We start from the raw sequence: 24,012 nt of genomic DNA, 5'->3' as shown, positions 1-24,012 counted from the left end.
TTATGCCGGCGAATTGTGAACGTGTCGTCACGTCCGTGCAGACACTCAGATAAGAAGCAATTCTCCAGCGAGCTTCGGACTGTTCTAGACGACAAACAATTCCAAAGCACACTTCAACGAGACACCGAGAGCACGAGTCGCAATAATGTTATTACTTCTAGGAAGATACTCGTACAATATTATCGCGGGACCGTTCCGTGCTGCTATCTCGGCGGTACGAAACATAGATAAAGCCCGACGCCGCCCCAAAAGATAAACGACCCAACTAACGATAGGAAATGCGGAGGTAGAGGCAGTTATCGGCTGCTGATGCGCGTCCCGTGGCCAGGGCAAACCCAGGATGCAGCCAATAAAGGAGGTCGGATTGCGGGTTAGTCGATGCGCGGGCTTGTGTATACACAGTACAGCCGTGACAGCTTATCGTACCTAGTCCTGTTCGTAACTGACTAACTAGCTGAACGGTAGATAACTTGTAAAGGTAAGGGTAAGGAAAAGGGAAAGGCAGGGCAGGGGTATTTCAGGAGGGCGATACTGTGTAGATGAGATAGATGAGATAGCTGCGCCTCTCATCATCTCTATTGGTCCCTTTCTGTGCATTCATCGCCAATCTGCGTATGAATTCCCCCGAACGGGACTGGGTTGAGCCGTGAAGCCATGAACCCCCTCACAACGTGTTTCACTGAATTCCGCTTCACCCCGGAATTGATCCGTCCCCCGCACAACTCGCCCTGTACTATCAACCAACTAGACCACATCACTATCACAGTAGAAGATGCATCCTCGATATAAGTCGTCGTGTAGGTGCTCGTATTGCGACAATGGAGATGCAGCTTGCCAAGAATCTATTCTGCCTCACCACATAATACAACAATAATGGCAGATTCCAAGATTGAACGGCTCGATACCACGCAGAGTGATGATGAGCGCCTGGCACAGATCGGCCATGTGCAGGAGCTGCGACGAGGTTTCTCCTTGTGGTCGTTGGGGAGTTTGTGTCTATGTTTGATGGCAACATGGGAAGCTCTATCAACTGTCATTGCCACCGCGTTGAGTTCTGGTGGAGCCCCGTGTCTGTTCTTTAACTTGTAAGTTCGCTTCGAGTACCTGCTCAGGGACATTGTCTAATTGTTAATAGCCTGCTGTCCATCATCTGTACAGTTGCAATTGCACTGTCTTTGGGAGAAATTGCTTCCATCTATCCCACTGCTGGAGGTTCGACAAAACAAACCAGATATGCACATCGGCACAAAACTGATCTGTTACAGGACAATACCACTGGGTTGCAGCTCTATCCCCACCATCCACTCGTTCGGTCGCAGCTTGGTTCTCAGGTTGGATTAATATCGGTGGTCAGATCGTTCTCACTGCTTCTGCCGCCTTCGCTGCTGGCCTTCAGATTCAGGCATTGATCATCTTGAATGACGATAGTTACATCCCGCAGAGATGGCAAGGACTATTACTCTACTGGGCAGTGCTTCTCTACGCTGCGGCTTTGAATATCTGGGGGGCTAGACTGCTGCCGACGACGAACCTGCTAGCTGGTAAGTTATCAGATGTCTTTTCAGGGACGAAATATCGTATTTGGTACTTAAAGTACTGACATACATACAGGAGTCCTCCACTTGACAGGCTTGGTCGTCATTATGGTCGTCCTTGGTGTCATGGCACCCAAGAACAACGCCTCATTCGTCTTCACCGAGATCACCAACCGTAGCGGATGGTCCAACGATGGTGTCTCGTGGCTGGTCGGGCTTCTCTCAGCAGTGTACCCGGTCCTGGGATACGACGCGGCTTGCCATCTTGCAGAAGAACTTCCCCATGCTGCCCGCAACGTCCCACTCGCCATGATTGGATCCGTGGTTGTCAACGGAGTCTTGGGCCTTGGATACTGCGTCTTGCTTCTCTTCTCAGCCGGCCCCTTAGAGACCCTCCTCGCAACACCCACCGGCTTCCCATTCATGCAAATCTTCCTCGACGCAACACGGTCCCACGCCGCCGCCACCGTCTTCACCATCGTAATAGATATCATCGCTATCGCGGCTGCGGTCGCCGGCATAACCTCCACCTCCCGCACATTCTGGGCCTTCGCGCGTGACAAAGCCACCCCCTTCCACCACTTCTTCTCGCACGTCAACCGCAGCTCGCAGATCCCCGTCCGCGCCGTGGTTCTCGTGACAGCCCTCCAAATGGCCCTGGGCTTCATCTACCTCGGCAACTCCACTGCCTTCAACGCCGTGCTTTCCATGGCCATCCTCGGCCTCTACACCTCCTACCTCATCCCCATCGTCTACTGGCTTGTTTTCGGCCGCCCTCGCTTCCAGTCCCACCAGTTTGGTCCGTTCCGGATGTGGAAGCCGCTGGGTGTCGCAGTGAACTTGCTTGCTTGCGCGTGGTTGGTGCTGGCGATCGTGTATGGTACCTTCCCGGGCATGATGCCCGTCACAGCCGAGACGATGAATTATTCTATCGTCGTCATCGCCGGGTGGGCGCTTTTCGGAGCTGTGTATTATCTTGTCTGGGGCAGGAAGCAGTTTGAGGTGCCGAATGTCGGGCATGATGCACGAGGGTTCTGATGTTTTGCTCGCGTTTAATGGCATGCATGTCTTCTTGATGATGTGATGGTGGATTGGAGGAATCGCCTGATCAATTTGAGCGTTTGCTTTTCTGATATATTACCATATTTGGTAGCGAGGAAGATGAAATGGGAATTCTTATCTCATTGCCTACATGTTTCATAATAATGCACCACCCGCCAGTGACACGAGAAACTCTTGTACATCTCTCCCTTACCTTCTCAGATCCAGTGCCCTCAAACCATCTCGCAAGCCGCACATAGCAATACGAAACGAGTAAGAAGAGGTACAACGCATCCGTAGCCTCTACGCCGAATGGTCCGTTATTAGTCCTAAATCTGAGGGAACTGCCCTGATACAGTTAAACATGTCTAAGGGAATCCCAATGAGTATCAATGGCTTTGATCTGGCCAGAAACCATTCCAGCAAATGACTTTCTTGCGGAGCGCTCCGCTGACTGATCCATCCATCCGCCCACCGACCTCAAGCCATCAACCACTATTCACTATTTCAGCCGTGGCTGAGGCGCATATCGCAAGCCAAAATAAGAAAGACGGAATATACCATCTCCATCCTCCATGCCGAGCGTTCTGTGCTTGACCCCAATTGCCCCGAGAACTTGAAGGATAATATGATATGAGACTCTTGGATGATGTCTTGACTTTGATTCTTTTGTATTGTTCATGCCAGCGTGTAGAAAACCCTCATTGATGGTGGCACTTAGTAATAGCCTAGTAGGTGGCGCCAGCTATGTTCCCCGCGCAAGTAGTAGGTATCTAGTGTACCTGATACGCATATTCAGCTGAAAAAGGGAATCAAAATATAAAGCTTACTATATGGACACATATTCTACCATAACCTGTATCGCAATTCCTCGCGGAAGAAGAAAGATTCCATAATTAGATGTGATTTCAAGAATTGTGACCACGATCATGTATCAAAGCGACTACACACGACAGCAGCAGCCGTTTCTGGCTCCACCGCCGCCCATGTCGGCTCTGTATCAGGGTCGAGGGTATCATGACCAGTCGATAGCATATGAACCGGTATATCCACCTTCGAGTACGGGGAACCAAGTAACATCAATGTCGGCGCCATACTGGGGTCAAGACTATCGCACGCAGTCGACATCACATGCCCCGCTCCACCATTCTCCTACCAGCATTGAAGATCCAATGTTCCTAGACGACGTCGTTGACTTGAAGATAGCCCAGAAGGAAGACAAGGTGAGCGAGCTTATCTTCAACTTCAAAACCCATCGTTACTCACCGAAACCCTCCAGCATCTGAAATCCAACATCCGGCGCCTCCGTCTCATCTCCCGCCTCATCGCCCTCTTCCTCTCCATAGCAACCCTAGTCCCCCTCACCATGACGCTCATCAAGTTCCTCAGTACTAAGCACGTCTTCCGGGACATCGTCCTCCCAGATGGCACCACCAAACACCGCACCGCCTGGTCCAAAGACCCCAAAACCTGGCCAACATGGACGTACTTCCTCGTGGCTGCTGCCTCCGCGCTCATCAACGTCCTCACCCTCATCTGCTACTGCATCTGCGGCGTCAAAGAGGCGAACAGGACGGCGCTGGTTTCCGCGGTCGTCACGTGGGGGTCGCTGGTCGGGCAATTGGTCGTTTGGATCGTGGCCGCCGCGATGTATCGCGCGGAGAAGAGTAAAGGCGGGAAGAGCAATGATCTTTGGGGGTGGACTTGTGCGCCGGCTGCGAAGGCGATCCAGAAGGAGTTTGTAGGGGTGGTTGACTTTAATTATTATTGTAATGTGCAGGTATACATCCCCTAGGAGAGCACCCTATCATTCTTTTTCTAGTGGTTGCTGACTTAGGGTGTTGGATAGACTGCTTCCTGGTACACGGGTCTGATTCAGTGCGCGGCAGCCCTATTCTCGCTCGTCATCTACATCTTCGTGCTGAAGAGGCAGAAGAGCAAGAAGGAGGTCAAGAGGATGTCTTTGGTCATGGGCGTCGAATCCAAATGATTCGTTGGGGAAAGAAAATGGCCTACGAATGTTTGATCCTTGCATTGCAGTAAAGTTTCGATCCCTCCGACGTACATACATACCTACCTACCTAGGTACAGACTTTAGTCTACCTGAAGATTGAACATACACTGACATGCGGGAGGGTGGGCAAGCCACAATCTCGGTGCGAAGGGTGGGGCAGCGTTATCATTTAATTCCTCCCGAGCATCTTCGAAAGAGCGAGGAGACGGAAGACCCTCGAGCGTTTTCCCCTTTGAAACCATCACGCCGAGAATTGTACATCGGTTTCGTGACCGCAGGCCTTTTCTCACGCCATGCCACATGCCATATGATGGGAAGGATGAATAAACCTCGCTTGCGGCTGAAAGTACCGCTCGTTTGTCTCGAGATCGCCATCCTTCTCCCCCCCCCCCCCCCCCCCCCCACTACACCCCAAATCCGGGAATATTCGCAAAGGTCCCGCTCATTTGGGCCGACCATCAAACAACGACAAACAAAGAGACTTCGGATATAAACAACGACACACACATAAGTATGTACTCTGTACCTTGCTGCATGTGCCTATCCTACATACACTACAGCAAGCGAAGCCAAGCTGGCTGCATGTGCCGTTTCTTTGTGGACGGATGGCTTGTCGGCATCAACGTGTTGAATCTGCACGACGAGCGGTGGCTTGCCTGACGGCAACTATACGTGGACGTTTTGGCAAAAATAAAATCCAAAAATCTTTCCGTGCCGCCTCAAACGCATTACAATATCATGTACATACATGTACTATAGATAGCAAGCATGGCATTGGGGGAAAGAGGACGGCAAGAAGAGTGGAGTAGCAAAACATGTCGTTCGTGACGAAACAACGCATCAATGTATTGCCGGGCATTTCCTCAAAGGAGACATGTATCGCATATCGCATCTCGCACAATACCACATCCCTTACTGTGTTTTACCCTTTACGGAGTACATATACATACATACATGGAGGTAGTCGTTTCTTCCATTCATGCAGCAGTAGCGGTAGCAGCGCACCGGAATTGTGTCGTTATGATTGATTAGATTGAATAGCCACACGCCCAATCTCACGGCCGCCTTAGCGGCGGGTAATCAGCATTGCCCGGATTGGGATAACACAAACACGGGTGGTGAGCAGCATCATCACGATGGACTGGCTACGCCATGGAGCTGTTGCTTGTCTCTTGATGTCTAACCTTTCGGAAACGGGAAAAGATGCACACCCCTTGCTTGCTTTGCGTCCTGGGCAGCCGCGGGAAACTTATTAGTCTCTAGAGATTGTTCGGAGGCTATATGTTTTCTGTTCTATGACATCTCGCCTGACACCTGATGTCTTTGGTAGGTGGGAGAATGGGAGAATTTGGTGGCGCGGCTTTGGCGGGGATAAATAGATCAAGTTTTCAACAACCCAGGAAATAAAAAGCATAGACGGACGGATAGCAAGTTTCTTCCGTCCTAACTGGTTGCTTTCCAAGATAAAAGGTCTTGGAGAATTTCGATCCTCGGTGCTGCATGGTGTGATCTGCTGGCTAGCAACGACAGCTTCGCTGCAAGTTTAAAAAGACCTCTGTGTTCCGATATCAAGTCGTACAGGACTAAAGAGGAAAGTGCCGGTGTACTTGGTGAGGACATTGCAATATCTACAAAAGGCCGTGGGAAAACCAGGACAATTGGGTGGAGAGAGACGTATATTTCAAGTCGAAGGAACAACAATGTCTTTTGTTCAGTTCTCGGAGGACTTTGCGGCTCTCAGAGACCAGGTCGTGGTGCTCACTGGTAATGCTTTTATATGTTTCCTAATATCGATGGTGTCTCGTCTAATACTATTCAGGTGGAGCAAGAGGAATCGGTGCTTCTGTAGTGGAAGTGGCAGCTGCAAGTGGAGCCCATGTTGTATTCGGCGACCGCAACGAACAGCTAGGACAAGAGGTGGCCGAGAAGACAGGCGCAACTTTTGTGAAAGCAGATGTCACACAATATGCGGACGTCCTCAAGATTTTCCAGGTCGCGTTCGAGAAGTATGGGAAGATTGATCATGCGGTTGCAAATGCAGCCGTTTACGAACCTGATCTCGACATCTTCGATCCCAACTTGAGCATTGCGCAGATTGAGCAGGTACTGATCGTGCCTTTTTGTATTTCTATTTTGGACATTTAGATCTGACTGACGTGTTTTACCAGGCTCCTCCGACTCTTGCATTCGACATAAACATCACAGGAACGCTGTACTTTAGCCGGATCGCTGCCGTGTACCTTCGCCAGAACAACACTGCCGAATCGAAGAGATCGTTGACGTTGGTTTCGTCTGTTGCCGCCTTCATGACGCCGCCAGACACGCCTGTCTATAATGTAAGGGATCAATTTCTTTGTCGGTGTTTGCGTAGAACAGAACACCTCGGTGACGATATTATCCATAGGTCACCAAAGCTGGAATTGTTAGTTTAGCAAGATCACTAGCACAGCGATGTCCTTCATCACACAACATCAGAGTCAACTGTGTGTGTCCATCTGTTACTCGAACACCGCTCGCAGCGACAAGCGCCATTCAGCCATTGTGGGAAGGGGCAGGTCTCCCTACCAACGAACCCGTCCAGGTTGCCAATGTGATCTTGGGTGTAGGCTGCGATGCTTCTTCTAATCGGAAAGTGCTGTGGGTGGAGGGAGGCCAGTCCTGGGATATCGAGGTCAAGCTACTCGAGTTACTGCCCCAATGGATTGGCGACGGGCCTGCCAAAACACTAGAGAGAGTCCAGGAACTGGTAAAGAATCTCATGTGATGCGTGGAAGATTCGCTATAGATGGTGCATTCATGACGGAGGATACCTGCTTATTCTAGTTGGGGCCTATTCATCGGACGAGGATACAGACGAGCATTTTCGGATATAGTGGTATGGTGTTTTATGCATTTGAGTATTATGAAGCGTTGAAGCTGCTCTACAAGTATTGCATTGAGACGATGATCGAGACGGCTGAATGCGGAGGTGGGTTTGCTTATCTGAGAAGAATTGTTGCAGTTCAAATGAATCGATATTATACTCCACCCTGGCTCATTTCCTGGCTTTGCCAGGAAACAACCTCGCCGCCTACGAGAATAACGAAGGTATTGAATCCAAGTTGTTCGTAATCTTGCAAGATCCGAACCTGTTTGATCATTAATGTCGTCAGGAACGACTTTGTTGAATCGTTCTACGCTTGGTATTCTTGTGTGACTGTAGCCCATGGGGCTTGTGGTTGATCCTCTGTCAAGGAGCTTATATATCCTTCCAGACAGATATCCTTGCCAGATATGGATGACTTCATCGATGGACCGAGTACTAACAGGATTGCGTCGAGCAATGTGCATCCGCACGTCTGTCACCTTTCCTAGATTTACGCTATCGAGGCGTACTATGAAGCACGCGCGGACAGGGCAAGCAGCAGAGAGTCCATCATATCGGGCGCACTGCCTATGTGCAATCAATTAACGTCGTTTCCATGTTTGCTCAACCCGTCATACTCGTGTCGCCGTCCTCTGCTTTGCCATTAGGTTGCCCTAGGCCCTGCAGAACGGTCTTTAGGCGGGCAATGCGCTCCTCGAGGTCTTGGATCTCTTCCTCCTGATCCTCAGTGGTGCGATCGATATCAGGCAGGGCCATGACGGCACGTTGTGCTCTATATATCTTGCTCCTCAACTTCTGGGCTTCGTTGGTGAGGTTCTTTGGGTCGAGAGGACCATCTTCATCGGCGGGCTGGCTCGGGGTAGGTGTTGGAGCTGGCGGTTGCGCAGCGGTGTTCATAAGCCGAGTGAGCAGCTTATGGAGGTCAGGAAGGATATCGAAGGTAGCTGGAGGAGGGAGAGCAGATGCCGGGGGTTGGGGTGGTAAGGCGGGTGTCGCAGAGCCCGTAGGAGGTAGAGATGTGCGCGCAGAGGTGGGCGCGAGCGGAGTCACCGGACCGGACATGATCAACAACGTGACGGTGAGTAGAAAGAAGAAGGAAGCGCGTAATTGTCGCAGTACGGGCTTTGAAGAAGAAGAAGAAGGGATGGGGTGTTGATAGTGATGGTAGTGGCGGCGGCGGTGGTGGTGGTGAGGTCAGTTGGGTGTGGTTTGTTATGTCGTACGCGATGGAGCTCTCCGATTCGCTCTGACCCGAAGGGGGCGACGGGGGTGGGCAGTTGGTGGGAGGAATGTGGGATGATCCAGGACGATAATAATTGACTATCGGGAAACGTGGAACATCGGCTTGTTTTTGTTTGTTGAGCAAAGTAGTGTATGTAACCTTGAAATTAATCGATCGATTCAATTTTTTATTTATTCTTTTCAATTGTTTTTGGTAAGGGGAGGGAGAGAAAAGAGAAAAAGGCTGAGGTTGAAGTCGGCGGGATCGGACATGGCATACGAGTAGTAATCCCCCACTACTGTCACCATTACTGCGTGATGACATGAATCAATTGCCCCTCCAACAACTTTCTTATTCCGATAACACTAACTAACTACCCTTTACCCTCTATCCTAAACTAATTTACTTACTACACTACAACAAACTACCATCACCTACATCTCTTCTTCTTCTTCATCTTCTTCTTTCCTACTTCACTCCATACCCTTCGCTCCCATTCGAGCTAATTGACTTTCTCTTCCCTAGTCCCTACCCTCCCAATTGGACTACCTCAACACGACATGGTGAACGTCGACCAAAAGGCAGTCCTCATCGTTATCGATGGCTGGGGTGTTGCCAGCGAGAAGTCCCGCAAGGATGGCGACGCAATTCTCGCTGCTGACACTCCTACCATGGACGGCTTCGCTGCAGACGGCTCCAAGACTGCCCAGGGCTATACCGAGCTCGAGGCTTCGTCCCTCGCCGTCGGCCTTCCGGAAGGCCTCATGGGCAACAGCGAGGTCGGACATTTGAACATCGGCGCAGGCAGGGTCGTCTGGCAGGACGTTGTTCGCATTGACCAGACCATCAAAACCGAAAAGCTGAAGGACGTCAAGACCATCCAGGAATCCTTTGGCCGCGCTAAGAATGGAAACGGTAGGCTCCATCTTTGCGGTCTCGTTTCTGACGGCGGTGTCCACTCCCACATCAACCACTTGGTCGCCCTTCTCAAGGTTGCAAAGGACACTGGAGTCCCCAATGTCTTCATCCACTTCTTCGGTGATGGCCGAGACACCGACCCCAAGTCTTCTGCGCGTTACATGGAGGACTTGCTCAAGGCGACCAAGGAGATCGGACTTGGCGAAATCGCAACCGTCGTTGGACGATACTTCATCATGGACCGTGACAAGAGGTGGGATCGCGTTGAGATCGGTCTCAAGGGATTGGTCGTGGGAGAGGGCGAGGACAGCAGCGATCCCGTCGCTACTATCAAGGAACGTTATGAGAAGGGAGAGACCGATGAGTTTTTGAAGCCTATTATTGTAGGTGGAAAGGACCGAAGAATCCAGGGTAAATTGTACTATTTGAGCACCTAAATGTCCCTTGACTAACCGCAACGCATATAGATGGAGACACTGTCTTCACCTTCAACTACCGTTCCGACCGTGTTCGCGAGTTCACCCAGCTCTTGGGCGGTTTCGACCGATCCCCCAAACCCGACTTCCCATACCCCAAGGACATCTCGCTGACGACGATGACCCAATACAATGTCCAATTCCCATACCCAATTGCCTTCCCTCCCCAGCGCATGAACGATGTCCTCGCGGAGTGGCTCGCCAAGCAGGGCGTCAAACAATGTCACGTTGCCGAGACGGAGAAGTACGCACACGTTACTTTCTTCTTCAACGGCGGTGTTGAGAAGCAGTTCGACAACGAGGAACGTGAGATGGTTCCATCGCCCAAGGTTGCCACCTACGACCTCCAGCCCAAGATGAGCGCCATGGCCGTAGCAGAGAAGCTGTGTGAGAGAATCAAGGAGGGCAAGTTCGAATTCTTGATGAACAACTTCGCACCCCCAGACATGGTCGGACACACTGGAGTCTACAAGGCCGCCATTGAGGGCGTGTCTGAGACTGACAAGGCTATCAAGCTTGTCTACGAGCAGTGCAAGGAGAGCGGCTACGTTCTGTTTGTCACAGCCGATCATGGGTACGTTTCCATGACTCATTGTGAGAACTGACAGGAGGCTAATGATATATGCAGCAACGCTGAAGAGATGCTCAACGAGGAGGGCAAGCCCAAGACCTCACACACTACCAACAAGGTCCCCTTCGTTATGGCCAATGCTCCTGAGTCTTGGAACCTGAAGAAGACTGACGGTGTTCTCGGCGATGTCGCCCCTACGATCCTTGCAACCATGGGTCTCCCGCAGCCCGAAGATATGGACGGTCACAGCTTGTTGGTCAAGTCTTAGAGCTCGTAGATCGCGTAGATCAGATAGATCGAGTAGATCTAACTGCCTATTCTTGTGTTTTATTTCCTAGTTCCGCAGTTTAGCTCTTTCATAATACATCGAGAGCGATCATGATATGATGTAGGTATAGAAAAGTTGTATAGAAAAGAAATGATGAGATATGTATCTGCAGAGGCAGTAATGAACGACGTTGATCACACAATGTCAGCACTGGTGTTTGCATATTATAAAATATAAAGGAAAACGATGTGATTTGGATGGGAGCGAGTTTGCTCAGGGGTCCCATTCCCACTTACTTCCTCCACCCCCGCGCTGGTTATGAGACGGCAACTGCGCTACTCACAAAGCTACTCTCCCGTCCAACCCCACCAACACCACGGTTCAACTCCCCCGTTCACTACTGAGCTGCCTCTCTGCCCTCATTTTCTCTTTGGCTATCATTACCCCAGTCATCTAGTATAACTATCGTTCGCAGATCAAGATCTTCGTTCCCCCGCCCTCTGCCTTCGCCTCTGTACAGCATCTGACGCCGGCGTCTCACGGGCCTCACCAAGTGCGGGGCTGTCTTATCGTATCCATCAGCTCTCCATCTCAAACATTCACGTCCCGCCTCCCCGAGACCAAGCATCTACACCCACCTACACCAATCAGTCTAGACCACGGGAAGTCTTTGATATAGCGCACTTCGCCGCTCTCGAAAATTCTATTTACACCAACTACCATCATCACCACCAAAGCAGATACCAAGCGTCTTCGCCCCCAAACCGCACAGCTCTCCGTAGATCGTTCAATCGCTGCCGCTGCCTCAAAGCACCTTCCTCCACCCTTCAAACGCATACGCTGAGCAGCATATTTCACGAGCCGTATTTCCATTGGCGAATAGGGGTCGAAGATGGCATCCAACGGAGGATCTGGTACACAAACCCCCCAGACCCAAGCACAAGTTCAGCCATGCCGATACAAGACGGGAAAGACCTTGGGCGCGGGCAGCTACTCGGTGGTGAAGGAGTGTGTTCATATTGACACCGGGAGATACTATGCCGCAAAAGTGATCAACAAGAGGCTGATGGCTGGGCGGGAGCACATGGTATGCCATTTCCCCAGGCTGTGGCGGGCTCTGAGGACAAGGCTGACAAATTGCAGGTCAGGAACGAGATTGCAGTGCTGAAGCGCGTCTCTATGGGCCACAGGAACATCTTGACGTTGGTGGACTACTTTGAGACGATGAACAATCGTAAGAACAGATTCACACCGGCATGCTGTATTTTCATTCTAACGCTGCTTAGTATACCTGGTGACCGATCTGGCTCTTGGTGGTGAACTATTTGATCGAATTTGTCGAAAGGGAAATTATTACGAGTCCGACGCAGCGGATCTGATTCGCGCTACACTCTCTGCCGTCGCATATCTCCACGACCATGGAATCGTTCACCGTGATCTCAAGCCCGAAAACTTGCTGTTCAGGACACCCGAGGATAATGCTGATCTTCTCATCGCCGATTTTGGTCTATCGAGAATCATGGATGAGGAGCAGTTCCATGTTTTGACAACCACCTGTGGAACTCCTGGTTATATGGCACCGGAGATCTTCAGGAAGACCGGCCATGGAAAGCCTGTGTAGGTGGCCATCATTACCTTTCCTAGAACTGCGTACTGACAATCTACTAGTGATGTCTGGGCCATTGGTGTGATCACATACTTCCTCCTCTGTGGATATACTCCATTCGATCGCGATTCAAACCTCGAGGAAATGCAGGCCATTCTCGTCGCCGACTACTCCTTCACTCCCCTCGAATACTGGCGCGGAGTATCCCTCACTGCCCGCGAATTCATCCGTCGCTGTTTGACCGTCGAGCCGTCCGCGCGAATGACCGCCCACGAAGCACTTTCGCACCCTTGGATCGCCGACCTGGGCAAGACCTCCGCCGAAGGCGAAGAGGATCTCCTCCCGACGGTCAAGAAGAACTTCAACGCTAGGAGAACGTTGCACGCTGCGATCGACACTATCCGCGCCATCAACCAGCTGCGCGCAGGTGGTGCTGCGGGCATGATGGACGGTGTCAAGTCCGGCGAACCTCGACGCGGCGCGCCGGCCTTCAACGTCCCGCAACCCGCGGAGGAGGAAGACCCCATGGAGATTGACAGCAGAGGTAACGGCCACGGCCAGACGGAGGAGATGATCCGCGAACAAGAGCGGAGGATCCGCGAGACGCAACAGGGCATGTGGAGTAAACGGTAAAGGGTCGGCGACTCGCCGTGCTGTACAAACAATGATGCCTGGAAGCATCACGCACAATTCTCTTGGAAACACATATTTCTTTCGCGAGAGTGGAACTATTTTCCTTCACTTCTTTTATTGAAGACAAATCTCAATTGGATTGTCAGAGGACTCTGTCCACAATCTTTGTCTCACCTGTCTATCTCTTCACGCCTTCAACTCCTGAGGAACGAGCCCAAAGTGACATAGATTTTAACGATATCTATTATGACCTATCAAATCTCATTTTACGAGTAAAATCATCTATGTGCCTTATGGAATACTAACTGGAACATTTGGAAAGAAAAAAAAGGAACATGGTGAAAAAGTGCTTGCTTGCTCGCTCGCTTCAAGAAATGTCTTCAAAAAATCAACCAAGAACCAATATGCTGAATATGCCTCACTGATACAACTTGGCCTTGTCGGCAGCATTTCGCGCCACCAACCCAATTTTCCCCACGGCATTTCCTGGATCCATATCGCCAACAAGTCCAGGTATGTCGCCCAATGCCGAACAAGCTACAATATCCTGTGCACTGCTGAACTGCTGAACTGCATCGCGGTCGCTCTGTGGCAAATCGACACCTAGTCTGAACAGAGTGTGTCCGTCGAGAACTTCGCTCCAGCGCCTTCGGAACCCGTACATGACGCAGAGTGTTGTACTCATCACCGCCCACATCGCAAACAGCGCGACCGGGAGGCCAGCAGGCATCGTACCTTTCTTGATAACGGGACTGGAGACGAAGGACGTGATGTTAGGATTGAGGGACGTAACGTGGCTTCCGTCGCGGGCTGTGAATCCCTGGCCTCCGTTGTACATCACTTGGACTGCGTAGGCGGCGTAGGCTCGCAGCATGCTTTGTCTGAGCTGCGAGGCTTGCAGGTAGCTAAGCTGCACCATGTAACCGGTTCCTGCGTCAACGTCGTCCGGGTCGTCTGTATAGGACGCATAGAAAAGTGGTGGAGCGGCGACCGACGAGAAAAGGTCGGATAGCCATTCTTTGTTCGAATATGGTGCCACGAGGTATTCAAGCGTTTCTGCACCAAAACGCGAGGCGCATCGCGAGCGCTGGACGTTGATAGGAGTGTCGGTGCGCACGAAGTTGGAATAGGTTGAGCGTACTCCGTCAATATCTGCAGTTCCTACGCTACTACTTGATTTGCATTTGACTCCAACCGCAGTCATTGGAAAACGAGGGTAGTTCGCGGATGCATTGGGGGGGTTTTTGTAATTGAAATCCGCGTAGCTGTAGGCGCCATGGAGCTCGGTGATGTTATGGTCGATTGTAAAATTGTAGGTTGGAGGAGATCCGGTACCATACGAACTATTGAACATTTGCTGCCACAGTATAATCTCGAAAACTCTCTCCTGATTAATACCGGGGTAGTCACCAGTTATACTTTCATTCTTGTTGTAGTAGCATTGTGCTCCCTCTGTGAAGATTGCGTTAGGGCCACTCGACTGCAGGCGGTCCATCGCGGATTTGTTGGGCCAAATTTGATATGCAGTTTCGAGGACCGCATACATATTCTGTGCCCACCGGGGTTCGCTTGAGTAAGTGTCTGTGTAATTGCGTACTGTTACAGACGATTGGTTGCCCTGTACACTATAGCTTCTAAACCCAAGAGTTGAATTGAGAATGCCATTGTCTGATGCAGATTGGCGATCCTTTAGGATTTCCAAGTCTGATGTTTTCTCAACTATGCTGCAGTTGTATTGCAACAGCAGTCCCCAAGCGTTGCCCTCAATAGGAACTTCAGCTTGAGCAGTGAGGAACAGCTTCTGAATACCCTCATTTTTGGGTAGAACAACTGGAACACTCCTCAAGAAGCTCTGTTGCGATCGGTCAAAATCTGGAGCCGAATACACAGCGCCGTGTCCAGGGATTCGGGCGTCCAGGGCGTACTTCCATGTCACACCAGCAGCGCTATACGCATCGTCGGTATTCCGCTCATTGAAGTTGGCGTATGAAAAGCCAGTGACATTTGCACCATCCCCTCTTGTACCGTGAACATAGCCTTCTGTCATCTCTAGACATAGACCAGACAACGGCCAAGCGATGAATACAAGTACACTCGGAAGCGCAAGTATAAACCAAAGTCGGCTTGGGAGTATGCTCTGATTGTTGGTCGTTCTCATTTGCACAGTCTGCTTTAGCACCTTCATCCAGCCTCCCGGGCCAGACCATGTCTTGTCAGCGTGGAGCATCAAACGCCTTGCATTACCGACGTTCCATGCTGGCTCCATCAGCATGGATATCTCAACGCCCGCCAGACCATAAAGGCTAAGATTCAGTCCAATAACACCGGCAACGAACCAACTGTAAAAGATCCAGTTTGCACCTGCTGGGCCGAACGCTACGGTGGTGTTTGTGTTGAGGGAAGCTAGGTAGACACGCCAGATTGTGATGAAATAGACAGACACGGCAATAGGTCCAACGACTCCCACTATCGAACGGAAGTAGAAACGACGAAGGGGATATCCTGCTCCATTGTTGTTGATGCCCTTGCTTGCGATAATGTTATCGCTGTTGCCTTGTTTGGGGACAAGGCTGGCGGTGGAAGCTTCTCTGTCAAGGATCGGCCTTTGATGCTATTGTTAAAGAATGTCTCAAAATGACGAAAGAGGGAATTACCTATGATGGGTCACATATTCTTCAAGCTGCCACACATTACTATTGTTGGCAGTATCGACTGTCTGGTAGCGATGCATGTTGCCCGACGTGCCTAAGTGGGTAAAGCGGGGTCGAGCCGGGCGAGAATTAGATGAAAGCTACCTTGTCATGCTCGTACATTCGAATCCCAACTCTTGATCAAGGATTATTAGCGAACGACACCCCCGGCCAGAGTGACTAAGCGCAGAGGAAATGAACATAACTAGCAAAGATGGTACTTATGTATAAATCTAGTCGTAGGCTTTGTTTCAGTTGTTCTGTATAGATGGCAATAATTAATCGTCCATGTCTCGACATCTGAAAAATTAGAAGACATCCAGACTCCCAAATATGTTGTGGATGGCTTACATCGTTGCAATAAAATACATCGGTGAGCTCACGAACAACGTGTTCTTCTTCTTTTTCATTCCAAGTTTATATTTCCACATACCAATATGCATTTGAAATTGAAGAGAACTAAACAAAACATTGCGTCTTATGTACGACAACACCGGCGTGCAATATACCAAAACGACATGGTGGCATGCAGAAAGTACCTATATACTTGAGATCCTCAATGGCAAACTTGGGGCAATTTCTCCTTTACACTGATCATGCAAAGTTGAAATCCGTGCTTGCGCTCACGTTCTCAACTTCATCTTGATTCGGAAGCTTCACGCCCTGCAAGCTATCGACACAACCCTTGACTCTTCGACTTTCGACCAGGGCCTTGATGAGTGCGATGGCGACTTCTCTCCCAACATCAAGAGCCACCTCACTAGAGCTCAGGTCCGGGACATGCAGGAATGCAACTGGACGCTCATCCTCTTTGATGTCGAAGTAATGTGCGAGTGAATTGTAGTATATAAAGCCGCACAGGAAGTTGCCAGCATCGGGAGTAAGACGAACATCGGGAACACGCTTCGGGGGGATGTGGCTGCTGGATCGAGCGTCCGAGGTGGGATGGATATCCGTCAGATTGGCCTTCCAGCGGGAGAGAACGTCGGAAGTGTCGAATGAAGTTTTCAATACGGGGGGAAAGCTGGATCGAGGGAACGCTTCTTCGGATTCTTGATCGGTGAATCGTTCGCCGTCGACATCCGGGATTGCGCCGTAGCCTCGACCATGGGAGCCATTCTCTAGGGTGTAGAAGTCTCGGCCCGCTGCGAGGCCAATGTGAAGGATGATTGATGGGACAGGGGTGATTGGGTTCTCGGGTGGAAGAAGCTTAGGGATAAGAGAGCGAACAGAGTTGTAGGCGACGCGGATGGGGGCATGATGCACATGGATATGAATTGGGGTTGGGTTGTCCGAGGTCGCTGGTAGAAGAGCCGGAAGGGTAGAGGCAATTTCCCAGGAGGTGTTCTTTGGGAATCTTTCGAGGAACGGCTATATCATCATGTTAGATATCAAGTATCTACAACCAAATGAAGAGTACTCAGAGACATCTACAGGAATGCTAAAGACGCAATGGGATAAATGAATCAAGTGAGCATCACTGCAAAGACATAATGTGTGTAACATCAGCCAGACAACCAAGTTACAGTAGACGAATTAAGATGCCCTGGCAGTTCGGGAGAGACCAAAGCATGAAGGCACTGATGGAGTAATTTATGACATACCCCGAAACCAGTGACTAGAACTGTCACTGGATCTTCCCTCTTCTCAGCCGGAGGTTGCCGCTGGGCAGTTGCCCAAGCTCGAGGCATGGCGGCTGGTCCTGCCGGTGCAGGTTATTGATTCAATCGAGGAATGATTTCTGGGTTTGGATCTATAATGTATTAGCAATAACTGGGAGTTTGGTGAGCGGGTTTCAAGGCGAACAGATGATATTTGAATCATGCCATCCATCCCATTCTATCTACGACGACATAACATTGGGAAGTGAGTATTCAACATACCCAGATGACTTGATCGATGATCTCAAGAAGATTCCCGATCATTAACGACAAAAATATTAATACGCAAGGGAAACGACGCCAATGTCAGGAGATCCGGCCTGCGGGAAGCGTAGCAGGTGTCGTGCCGGTTGAGCGTAGACAAATCGCCATGATAGGTGTCAGTCCCGCGCTAAACTTGATTTAGACGGCTTTTACTCGTGACGTCTACCCCAGACCGGGATGAGCACGGGCCATGTGCGATCCTCGTGGGAGCATCGGAACTCTGCAACCCCTCATCCGAACTTTGAAGCCAGCTCACTTGCTCACTGCCGCCCCATGTACCTTCGGATCGGAACGTGCATTCTTCAGACTACGCAGAACGTGTAATTAGACCCTCTTTTCTCTTCTTATATATTATGTCTTCTCGATTAAACCGAAGCCAATTGGTAGAATTGGTCATTGGAAGTGTCCAGCCTACCATGCCCGGGGGTTGACGGACCGTAATCAACATAAGAGGTGAGCAGTTCGCCCATTGTTCGAACCAAAACTTCCCCTCTCATACTATAGAATAGATCTCAGCTCAAACTATTCGCGATTGGAACACTGATTTGAATCATTGCATCTAGTATCTTCTCCATTCTACTTCTCACTTGATCCGTGATCCCACCCACACCACCATGGGCTCAGACTTCAACGTCGCCATTGTTGGCGGTGGAATATCTGGATTGACCCTTGCGATCGCCCTCATCGATGCTGGCGTAAACACCACAATCTACGAAGCCGCGCCCAAGTTCGGTGAAATCGGAGCTGGAGTAGCTTTCGGTCCAAATGCTGCTCGAGCAATGGAACTCATCTCACCAAAAGTATATGATGCCTTCATCGCATGCAAGACAGACAACATATGGGAGAGCAAGCAAAACACATGGTTTACCATTCGTGTTGGCGACGCTAGGAAGGGGGATAAGGACGGCTATGCTAAGCCAGGCCTGAAAGTCGGAGACGCGTGGTTCGATGTGAACTTCACAAATGACTACAGCCGAGGCGGTGTCTATCGTGCACATTTCTTGGACGCATTAGTCAAGCATGTACCCGAGAGCGCAGCCAAGTTTGGAAAGAAATTGGTGGATGTGGAACAGGCAACGGACGGGTCAGGCGATGTAGTGCTGCGGTTTGATGACGGCACAACTGCCCAACACAACGCTGTCATCGGCTGCGATGGAATCAAGTCGAAGACAAGAGAAATCGTTCTAGGCGCCGAAGACCCTGCTTCTCGTGCCGTCTTCTCCGGAAAGTACGCATACCGAGGCCTTATCCCAATGGACAAGGCTGTGGAATTACTCGGCGCAGAAGTTGCGCAGAACAGTAACATGTTCTTCGGATATCATGGCCACTTGCTTACATTCCCCATTGAAAAGGGTAGAACTTTCAATGGTAAGTACCTGCGGCTCCACACTGGTATGCTCATTCACTAAGTAATACAGTGGTTGCTTTCGCATCTCGCGAGACATGGGAAAAGCCTAATTGGGTGGTGACTACATCGAAAGAAGAGATGGTAGCAGATTTCGAAGGTTGGGGCAAGACTGTCCAGGACATCGTCGGAGCCATGGAGAAACCCGACATTTGGGCGTTATTCATGCACCCTCCCGCCAAGACGTACTATAAAGGTCGTGTATGCCTCCTCGGCGACGCTGCACATGCAACGACGCCTCACCAAGGTGCCGGTGCTGGAATGTGTATTGAAGATTCCCTTGTTTTGGGCAGCTTACTCAAGGACGCGAAGAATGTAGCCGATGTCGAGAGAGCCTTTAGTGCTTACGACGAGGTCAGGAGACCCCGAAGCTTGAAGAATGTTGTCACAAGTAAAGAGGCAGGGCAACTGTATGATTTCGAGCTTGAGGGTGATGATCTCGATAAGGTGGAGCAGAACATGAAGCACAGGATGGAATGGGTTTGGAACGAGGATTTGCCAGCGCAAATCGAGAAGGCACGGAAGATATACCAAGGCGCGAGGGCTAACATTTGATACCACCATCTGTTAGTATCTTGAAACTCATTAGATAGAACACGAGTCGAACAAATAAATTCAACCCAAGATCTAATCGATCACGTCGTCCCGCAGCGCCCAGATGTTCTTGACTACTTCGTCCATTTTGCTCCTGATCGCGTCATGGTACATGACATTTGTCACAAACGGTCTACAGCCCTTGATCTTTCCTGCAGTCTCCATACTGAGGTCAAAGTCCACATACATGTCGTCCAGATAGACAGCCGCATATACAGGAACTTCGTTCTTCCTCAATTGGGACCAATCGTACAACTCGGGCCATGTCGAGTCGTTCGCTAGTAATTGCGCCACTGGCGCCAGCTTCTTCAACTCTGAGTAACTCTCCAGCATGAATGGAAACACCATTTCTCCAGTGAAGTATACTGGTCGATCGGCATCTTCTTCCTCGGAGGAAAGCATGAATTCAGGGTACGACTTCATGACGCGCTCCGCAGACCAATTGGATGCTGTGCCAGAGCAATACAGAGGCTCGTGTAATAACGTGTAGATAACGTTCGAATCCCAGGATTCCGCAGCCTCAATGGCGAGAACTGTTGGTCTTGTCAAGTGGCCGAACTGTGTTAGGTCCGTGTCCGCTTTTAACACAAGCTGGTGCACGTCGTCAAATCCACCATGCTTTCCAAAGAAGATTCCTAGTTGCTGGAATCGCCTTGCGCTTAGATATCCTTCCCCACCCTGTACTCTGACAGTAGTATCTCCAAATCTTGAGAGCAAGTTCACGATGCGTCTCACCCTCTCGACGTCCTCCGGATACTTGGCATAATATTTCTCGTTCCTGTCCCTCACCCGGCGATACAACCGAGTGTACACATCATCGGGTCCCCGCCTAGCAGGCGGCAGCCCACCGAACAAGAATGCTTCCTTGATGCCCTCGGGATAGAAACTTAGGTACGTGACAGTGCAGAATCCGCCGAAACTCTGGCCCATGACGCTCCATTTCTTCTTTTCCTCTGGATAGTCGACTGTCAATGCTTTGCGAATGGCCTCGCAGTCTCTTACGATCGAGTCTGCACGGAAAGACTTCATGTACTCGGCCTGCACTGCCTCGTCTCCACGGAGTTGGAGACTAGACTGCGAGATGGCATTGGATAGACCCGTGCCTCGTTGGTCAAGTAGCAGAACTTGATATCCCTTGTCCAAAAGGGTCTGAGTCCAAGCGACATTTTGCGGGGAGCTGCATTGGAAGCCGGGACCACCTTGAAGGTATATAAGCCAGGGAAGTTGAGACTTTTTGATCTCGTCGGGATTGGATTTCTCTGCAGGGCTCGGGTTATAGTCTGCTGGTTTCTCTGCCTTCCTAGCCGAGCGAGCAAAGAGTTGAATGGTGCCTAGGGATTCGTTGGAATGATCGCGAGGCACTTGGAAGAAATGCTCGGTTATTCTCATCTTGCCTGTGATTTGATGTTAGTCGTTGCCGAGCCACGATGGCAAGGACTGGGTAGACAGACCAGGAACAAGATGACTCCTCTGTGAGAGGATCTTCGCAGCTTTGATAGGGATTGCCATTTTGTATTGTTGATATCTGAGTCCTGATACGCTTAAAGTCGAACAGTATGCTTCTACATGTACTGTTTCTTCTTGTGGATCAGCCTAAAGGGTAATTATGAATTACAAGACCGTCTATGAAAGGTCGATAATAGGAACTGCTTTGGAATGGAAATGATCGGTACGATTTTGTCAATACTCTACCGGTCCAATGTTCCACCGAGATTGTTGATTGTTGGGTTTACGAGAGATGTCGGTGTGGACGTAGATCGCACGGCCGCTCCAAAAGAAAACACCGGCCTTGCCTGCTCCCAATTAGCGGGGTCGCATAATGCATAAAAATGCACAAGCGAAGTTTAAGTCTTGAAGGGAAACCCCAAAACATCCTCCACGATCTCGGACGACGATATAATTGGCTTCTAAAGAACAGAGTTCGAGTGATTAGCTCTATTTTTCGAGCATTGATTGGGCTGAAATAACGTGCATTGAGAGTTACGGCATTGATTGTTGAGGTACTTGGTAACAGGCGCAGTCTCGTGACTTTCTGCGAATTTCTAAAGTTCGAAACAAGTTGAAGGATCAAAAAAAGAACACATCTAGTCATGGCTAAAGACAAGAAAAAGAAGGGCGATAAGGCAGCTGTGAAAGCCGCCAAAGCAGCAAAGAATGAAAAGAAGGCAGGGAAGAAAGAGAAGAAAGTGACGAGCAAAGCCCAAGAGATGGATTCAGACGACGATTCTATGGACCTTGATGCCGTACTAGCACAATATGCTAAGGAGCAAGAACAATACCATGCCATTACAGAGATTACCTGCGAACCTCCATCGGCCAGGACATCGTCGACAATCATCGCAAATCCCGCGAACGAGAATGAATTGCTCTTCTACGGCGGCGAATACTTCAATGGAGCGACGGCCCAATTCTATAACGATCTTTTCGTATACAACATCAAGCAGGATTCCTGGAAAAAGGTGACGAGTCCAAATTCACCCCTTCCGCGATCAGGCCATGCGTGGTGTCGAGCGGCAAACACCAAGGACATATACCTATTCGGCGGCGAGTTTAGTTCGCCTAAACAAGGCACATTTTATCACTACAATGACTTCTGGCGTTTGGATCCAACGAGTCGTGAGTGGACGCGTGTAGAAACTAAGGGCAAGGCAGCCGGACCTCCTGCCCGCAGTGGGCACCGAATGGTTGCTTTCAAACAATATATCATCCTGTTCGGCGGCTTCCAGGACACCTCTGCAACGACCAAATATCTGAATGATGTCTGGATTTATGATTGCACAAACTTTGCGTGGCACACTCCGAAATTGCAGTCGGCGCGAGCCGTGCCAGATGCGCGATCCAGCTTCACATTCTTGCCACATGATCAAGGTGCGGTGTTGTATGGTGGATATTCCCGAGTAAAGGCAGCGGCAGCCATGAACAAACAACAACAGGTAAAGGGGAAGAAGTCGAGCGGAGGCGGAGGTTCCTCACGCACCGTTCTCAAACCAAAGGTCCACGAAGACACATGGTTCTTCCGCCTCACACCCCCACCAAGCGACGCGCCTGCAGCCACTCTTCCAACAGTCTCATGGGAGCGCAGGAAGCGGCCCGCGAATCCCCCTAATCCTCCTCGAGCTGGGGCTACAATGGCGTACCACAAAGGCCGTGGAATTATGTTTGGCGGCGTTCACGATGTGGAAGAGAGTGAAGAAGGAATTGATTCGGAGTTCTTCAATCAACTATTCGTGTGGAACATTGAGCGGAATCGATACATGCCACTTACTATCCGTCGGCCTAAAGCCAATGCCGCCAAACGAGCAGCACAACAAGCCAACGTGTCCCGGAGAGGTCGAGGAAAGGCCGATGAAGAGGAATTGCTTGCAAATCTCAAAGCACTCGAGATGAAGGCTGGGGGGAATGCGGCGGATGATTCAGATGAGGAGGCGAAGAAGGATGAAGATGACGAAGAACCAGAAGAAGCTCGCCCTGAAAAGCCACGCCATTTTGAATTTCCACACCCTCGTTTCAATGCAGCTCTCACAGTCCAAGCCGACACATTGTACATCTATGGTGGAACATTCGAAAAAGGCGATCGCGAGTTCACCTTTGACGAGCTTTTCGCGATCAACCTCAACCATCTCGATGGGGTGACTGAGGTCTTCAAACGTGAATTGGAAGACTGGCAAGGTAGCGATGATGAGGCAGACTCAGAAGAAGAGGAGGAGGATGAGGAGGACTCTGATGACGAGGATGAAGACAAAAGCGAAATCTCTACGGCTCCGACTAGTGTTGCATCGCCGGCTACACCTGCAAAAGAAATGCCTGACGAGGATATTGGCACCACAGAAGAGATCTCTGCACTCACCGATACGCTACCACATCCGCGACCTTTCGAGTCTTTGCGCGATTTCTACGCAAGAAGTTCGGACCAGTGGCAAAACATTGTCATCGAGGAGCTTACGAAGTCTGTTAAAGGAATTGAGAAAACGCCAAAGGAAATCAAGAAAGCGGCATTCGACCAGGCAGAAGAAAAATGGTGGGACTGCAGGGAAGAAATCCGTGCGTTGGAGGATGAACAGGAAGCAGCAGGTATCGGAGAGGTTGTTAGTCTGGCTGACAAGGTCGAGAGTGCTGGGGTTGGAGCAAGGAGGCGATAAACATGATAGCCACTTCCTCTGCCTTATCGTCAATGCAAAACATCCCAGATTGAAGAAATACTTTTGTCATCCTCTGTGAATATATCAACAACTTCATGTTCAGGGTATA

General features: G+C 50.3%; 12 protein-coding genes across 12 annotated transcripts; 7 read left to right on the top strand and 5 right to left on the bottom strand.

Moving 5' to 3' along the window:
* Positions 1-677: 677 nt before the first annotated feature.
* Positions 678-2,692, top strand: BU24DRAFT_376905 (amino acid transporter). The gene is made up of 4 exons (XM_033524633.1): positions 678-1,085; positions 1,136-1,212; positions 1,266-1,541; positions 1,612-2,692. The coding sequence occupies exons 1-4, from the start codon at positions 874-876 to the stop codon at positions 2,571-2,573; spliced, it is 1,527 nt and encodes a 508-aa protein (XP_033379947.1). The 5' UTR covers positions 678-873; the 3' UTR covers positions 2,574-2,692.
* An 813-nt stretch (positions 2,693-3,505) lies between these two features.
* Positions 3,506-4,923, top strand: BU24DRAFT_454118 (uncharacterized protein; the record flags this gene model as incomplete). The annotated part of the gene is made up of 3 exons (XM_033531300.1): positions 3,506-3,799; positions 3,856-4,356; positions 4,426-4,923. The coding sequence occupies 3 exons, from the start codon at positions 3,506-3,508 to the stop codon at positions 4,564-4,566; spliced, it is 936 nt and encodes a 311-aa protein (XP_033379946.1). The 3' UTR covers positions 4,567-4,923.
* Positions 4,924-6,290: 1,367 nt separating this feature from the next.
* BU24DRAFT_466298 (3-hydroxyacyl-CoA dehydrogenase) lies at positions 6,291-7,354 on the top strand (the record flags this gene model as incomplete). Its single annotated transcript, XM_033532352.1, has 4 exons — positions 6,291-6,354; positions 6,410-6,693; positions 6,759-6,926; positions 6,995-7,354. 4 exons carry the CDS (start codon positions 6,291-6,293, stop codon positions 7,352-7,354), a joined length of 876 nt encoding a protein of 291 aa, XP_033379945.1.
* BU24DRAFT_284596 (uncharacterized protein) lies at positions 7,199-8,149 on the bottom strand. The gene has a single exon (XM_033522762.1). It carries the CDS (start codon positions 7,918-7,920, stop codon positions 7,405-7,407), a length of 516 nt encoding a protein of 171 aa, XP_033379944.1. The 5' UTR covers positions 7,921-8,149; the 3' UTR covers positions 7,199-7,404.
* Positions 8,060-8,518, bottom strand: BU24DRAFT_413239 (uncharacterized protein; the record flags this gene model as incomplete). The annotated part of the gene is made up of 1 exon (XM_033526145.1): positions 8,060-8,518. The coding sequence occupies one exon, from the start codon at positions 8,516-8,518 to the stop codon at positions 8,060-8,062; it is 459 nt and encodes a 152-aa protein (XP_033379943.1).
* Positions 8,519-9,238: 720 nt separating this feature from the next.
* BU24DRAFT_436003 (2,3-bisphosphoglycerate-independent phosphoglycerate mutase) lies at positions 9,239-10,911 on the top strand (the record flags this gene model as incomplete). Its single annotated transcript, XM_033530131.1, has 3 exons — positions 9,239-10,007; positions 10,064-10,646; positions 10,701-10,911. 3 exons carry the CDS (start codon positions 9,239-9,241, stop codon positions 10,909-10,911), a joined length of 1,563 nt encoding a protein of 520 aa, XP_033379942.1.
* Positions 10,912-11,671: 760 nt separating this feature from the next.
* BU24DRAFT_284557 (Ca/Cm-dependent protein kinase B) lies at positions 11,672-13,359 on the top strand. Its single transcript, XM_033522761.1, has 4 exons — positions 11,672-11,998; positions 12,055-12,145; positions 12,198-12,528; positions 12,580-13,359. Exons 1-4 carry the CDS (start codon positions 11,804-11,806, stop codon positions 13,148-13,150), a joined length of 1,188 nt encoding a protein of 395 aa, XP_033379941.1. The 5' UTR covers positions 11,672-11,803; the 3' UTR covers positions 13,151-13,359.
* Positions 13,360-13,393: 34 nt separating this feature from the next.
* Positions 13,394-16,058, bottom strand: BU24DRAFT_454114 (uncharacterized protein). Its single transcript, XM_033531299.1, has 2 exons — positions 15,805-16,058; positions 13,394-15,753 (listed from the first exon to the last, which is right to left on the bottom strand). Exons 1-2 carry the CDS (start codon positions 15,879-15,881, stop codon positions 13,569-13,571), a joined length of 2,262 nt encoding a protein of 753 aa, XP_033379940.1. The 5' UTR covers positions 15,882-16,058; the 3' UTR covers positions 13,394-13,568.
* Positions 16,059-16,079: 21 nt separating this feature from the next.
* Positions 16,080-17,844, bottom strand: BU24DRAFT_426670 (pyroglutamyl peptidase-like protein type I). Its single transcript, XM_033529025.1, has 3 exons — positions 17,724-17,844; positions 17,445-17,593; positions 16,080-17,211 (listed from the first exon to the last, which is right to left on the bottom strand). The coding sequence occupies exons 2-3, from the start codon at positions 17,529-17,531 to the stop codon at positions 16,435-16,437; spliced, it is 864 nt and encodes a 287-aa protein (XP_033379939.1). The 5' UTR covers positions 17,532-17,593; positions 17,724-17,844; the 3' UTR covers positions 16,080-16,434.
* A 172-nt stretch (positions 17,845-18,016) lies between these two features.
* BU24DRAFT_376891 (mannitol 1-phosphate dehydrogenase) lies at positions 18,017-19,792 on the top strand. The gene is made up of 3 exons (XM_033524632.1): positions 18,017-18,218; positions 18,275-19,133; positions 19,184-19,792. Exons 2-3 carry the CDS (start codon positions 18,380-18,382, stop codon positions 19,723-19,725), a joined length of 1,296 nt encoding a protein of 431 aa, XP_033379938.1. The 5' UTR covers positions 18,017-18,218; positions 18,275-18,379; the 3' UTR covers positions 19,726-19,792.
* BU24DRAFT_376889 (alpha/beta-hydrolase) lies at positions 19,436-21,500 on the bottom strand. The gene is made up of 2 exons (XM_033524631.1): positions 21,216-21,500; positions 19,436-21,158 (listed from the first exon to the last, which is right to left on the bottom strand). The coding sequence occupies exons 1-2, from the start codon at positions 21,271-21,273 to the stop codon at positions 19,798-19,800; spliced, it is 1,419 nt and encodes a 472-aa protein (XP_033379937.1). The 5' UTR covers positions 21,274-21,500; the 3' UTR covers positions 19,436-19,797.
* A 127-nt stretch (positions 21,501-21,627) lies between these two features.
* On the top strand, positions 21,628-23,992 carry BU24DRAFT_426666 (kelch domain-containing protein 4). The gene has a single exon (XM_033529024.1). The coding sequence runs from the start codon at positions 21,855-21,857 to the stop codon at positions 23,901-23,903; it is 2,049 nt and encodes a 682-aa protein (XP_033379936.1). The 5' UTR covers positions 21,628-21,854; the 3' UTR covers positions 23,904-23,992.
* The last annotated feature ends 20 nt before the right edge of the window (positions 23,993-24,012 follow it).

The sequence above is a fragment of the Aaosphaeria arxii genome (assembly GCF_010015735.1).
Source record: "Aaosphaeria arxii CBS 175.79 unplaced genomic scaffold BU24scaffold_9, whole genome shotgun sequence".
NCBI classification, from domain to species: domain Eukaryota; kingdom Fungi; phylum Ascomycota; class Dothideomycetes; order Pleosporales; genus Aaosphaeria; species Aaosphaeria arxii.
The sequence above is the reverse complement of the archived record's forward strand: the minus strand, read 5'-3'. Positions and strand labels throughout refer to the sequence as shown.

Excerpts from the sequence above, each read along its gene's own strand:
- BU24DRAFT_376905 (XM_033524633.1), top strand. The coding sequence starts at position 874 with ATGGCAGATTCCAAGATTGAACGGCTCGATACCACGCAGAGTGATGAT. Across the intron at positions 1,086-1,135 it reads CCGTGTCTGTTCTTTAACTT|CCTGCTGTCCATCATCTGTA; the intron begins GTAAGTTCGCTT and ends AATTGTTAATAG. Across the intron at positions 1,542-1,611 it reads GACGACGAACCTGCTAGCTG|GAGTCCTCCACTTGACAGGC; the intron begins GTAAGTTATCAG and ends ACATACATACAG.
- BU24DRAFT_426670 (XM_033529025.1), bottom strand. The coding sequence starts at position 17,531 with ATGCCTCGAGCTTGGGCAACTGCCCAGCGGCAACCTCCGGCTGAGAAG. Across the intron at positions 17,212-17,444 it reads TTCTAGTCACTGGTTTCGGG|CCGTTCCTCGAAAGATTCCC; the intron begins GTATGTCATAAA and ends ATGATGATATAG.
- BU24DRAFT_426666 (XM_033529024.1), top strand. The coding sequence starts at position 21,855 with ATGGCTAAAGACAAGAAAAAGAAGGGCGATAAGGCAGCTGTGAAAGCC.
- BU24DRAFT_376889 (XM_033524631.1), bottom strand. The coding sequence starts at position 21,273 with ATGGCAATCCCTATCAAAGCTGCGAAGATCCTCTCACAGAGGAGTCAT. Across the intron at positions 21,159-21,215 it reads GAGGAGTCATCTTGTTCCTG|GCAAGATGAGAATAACCGAG; the intron begins GTCTGTCTACCC and ends ATCAAATCACAG.
- BU24DRAFT_376891 (XM_033524632.1), top strand. The coding sequence starts at position 18,380 with ATGGGCTCAGACTTCAACGTCGCCATTGTTGGCGGTGGAATATCTGGA. Across the intron at positions 19,134-19,183 it reads AAAGGGTAGAACTTTCAATG|TGGTTGCTTTCGCATCTCGC; the intron begins GTAAGTACCTGC and ends TAAGTAATACAG.
- BU24DRAFT_284596 (XM_033522762.1), bottom strand. The coding sequence starts at position 7,920 with ATGCACATTGCTCGACGCAATCCTGTTAGTACTCGGTCCATCGATGAA.
- BU24DRAFT_454114 (XM_033531299.1), bottom strand. The coding sequence starts at position 15,881 with ATGCATCGCTACCAGACAGTCGATACTGCCAACAATAGTAATGTGTGG. Across the intron at positions 15,754-15,804 it reads GAATATGTGACCCATCATAG|GCCGATCCTTGACAGAGAAG; the intron begins GTAATTCCCTCT and ends ATAGCATCAAAG.
- BU24DRAFT_284557 (XM_033522761.1), top strand. The coding sequence starts at position 11,804 with ATGGCATCCAACGGAGGATCTGGTACACAAACCCCCCAGACCCAAGCA. Across the intron at positions 11,999-12,054 it reads TGGCTGGGCGGGAGCACATG|GTCAGGAACGAGATTGCAGT; the intron begins GTATGCCATTTC and ends GACAAATTGCAG. Across the intron at positions 12,146-12,197 it reads CTTTGAGACGATGAACAATC|TATACCTGGTGACCGATCTG; the intron begins GTAAGAACAGAT and ends AACGCTGCTTAG.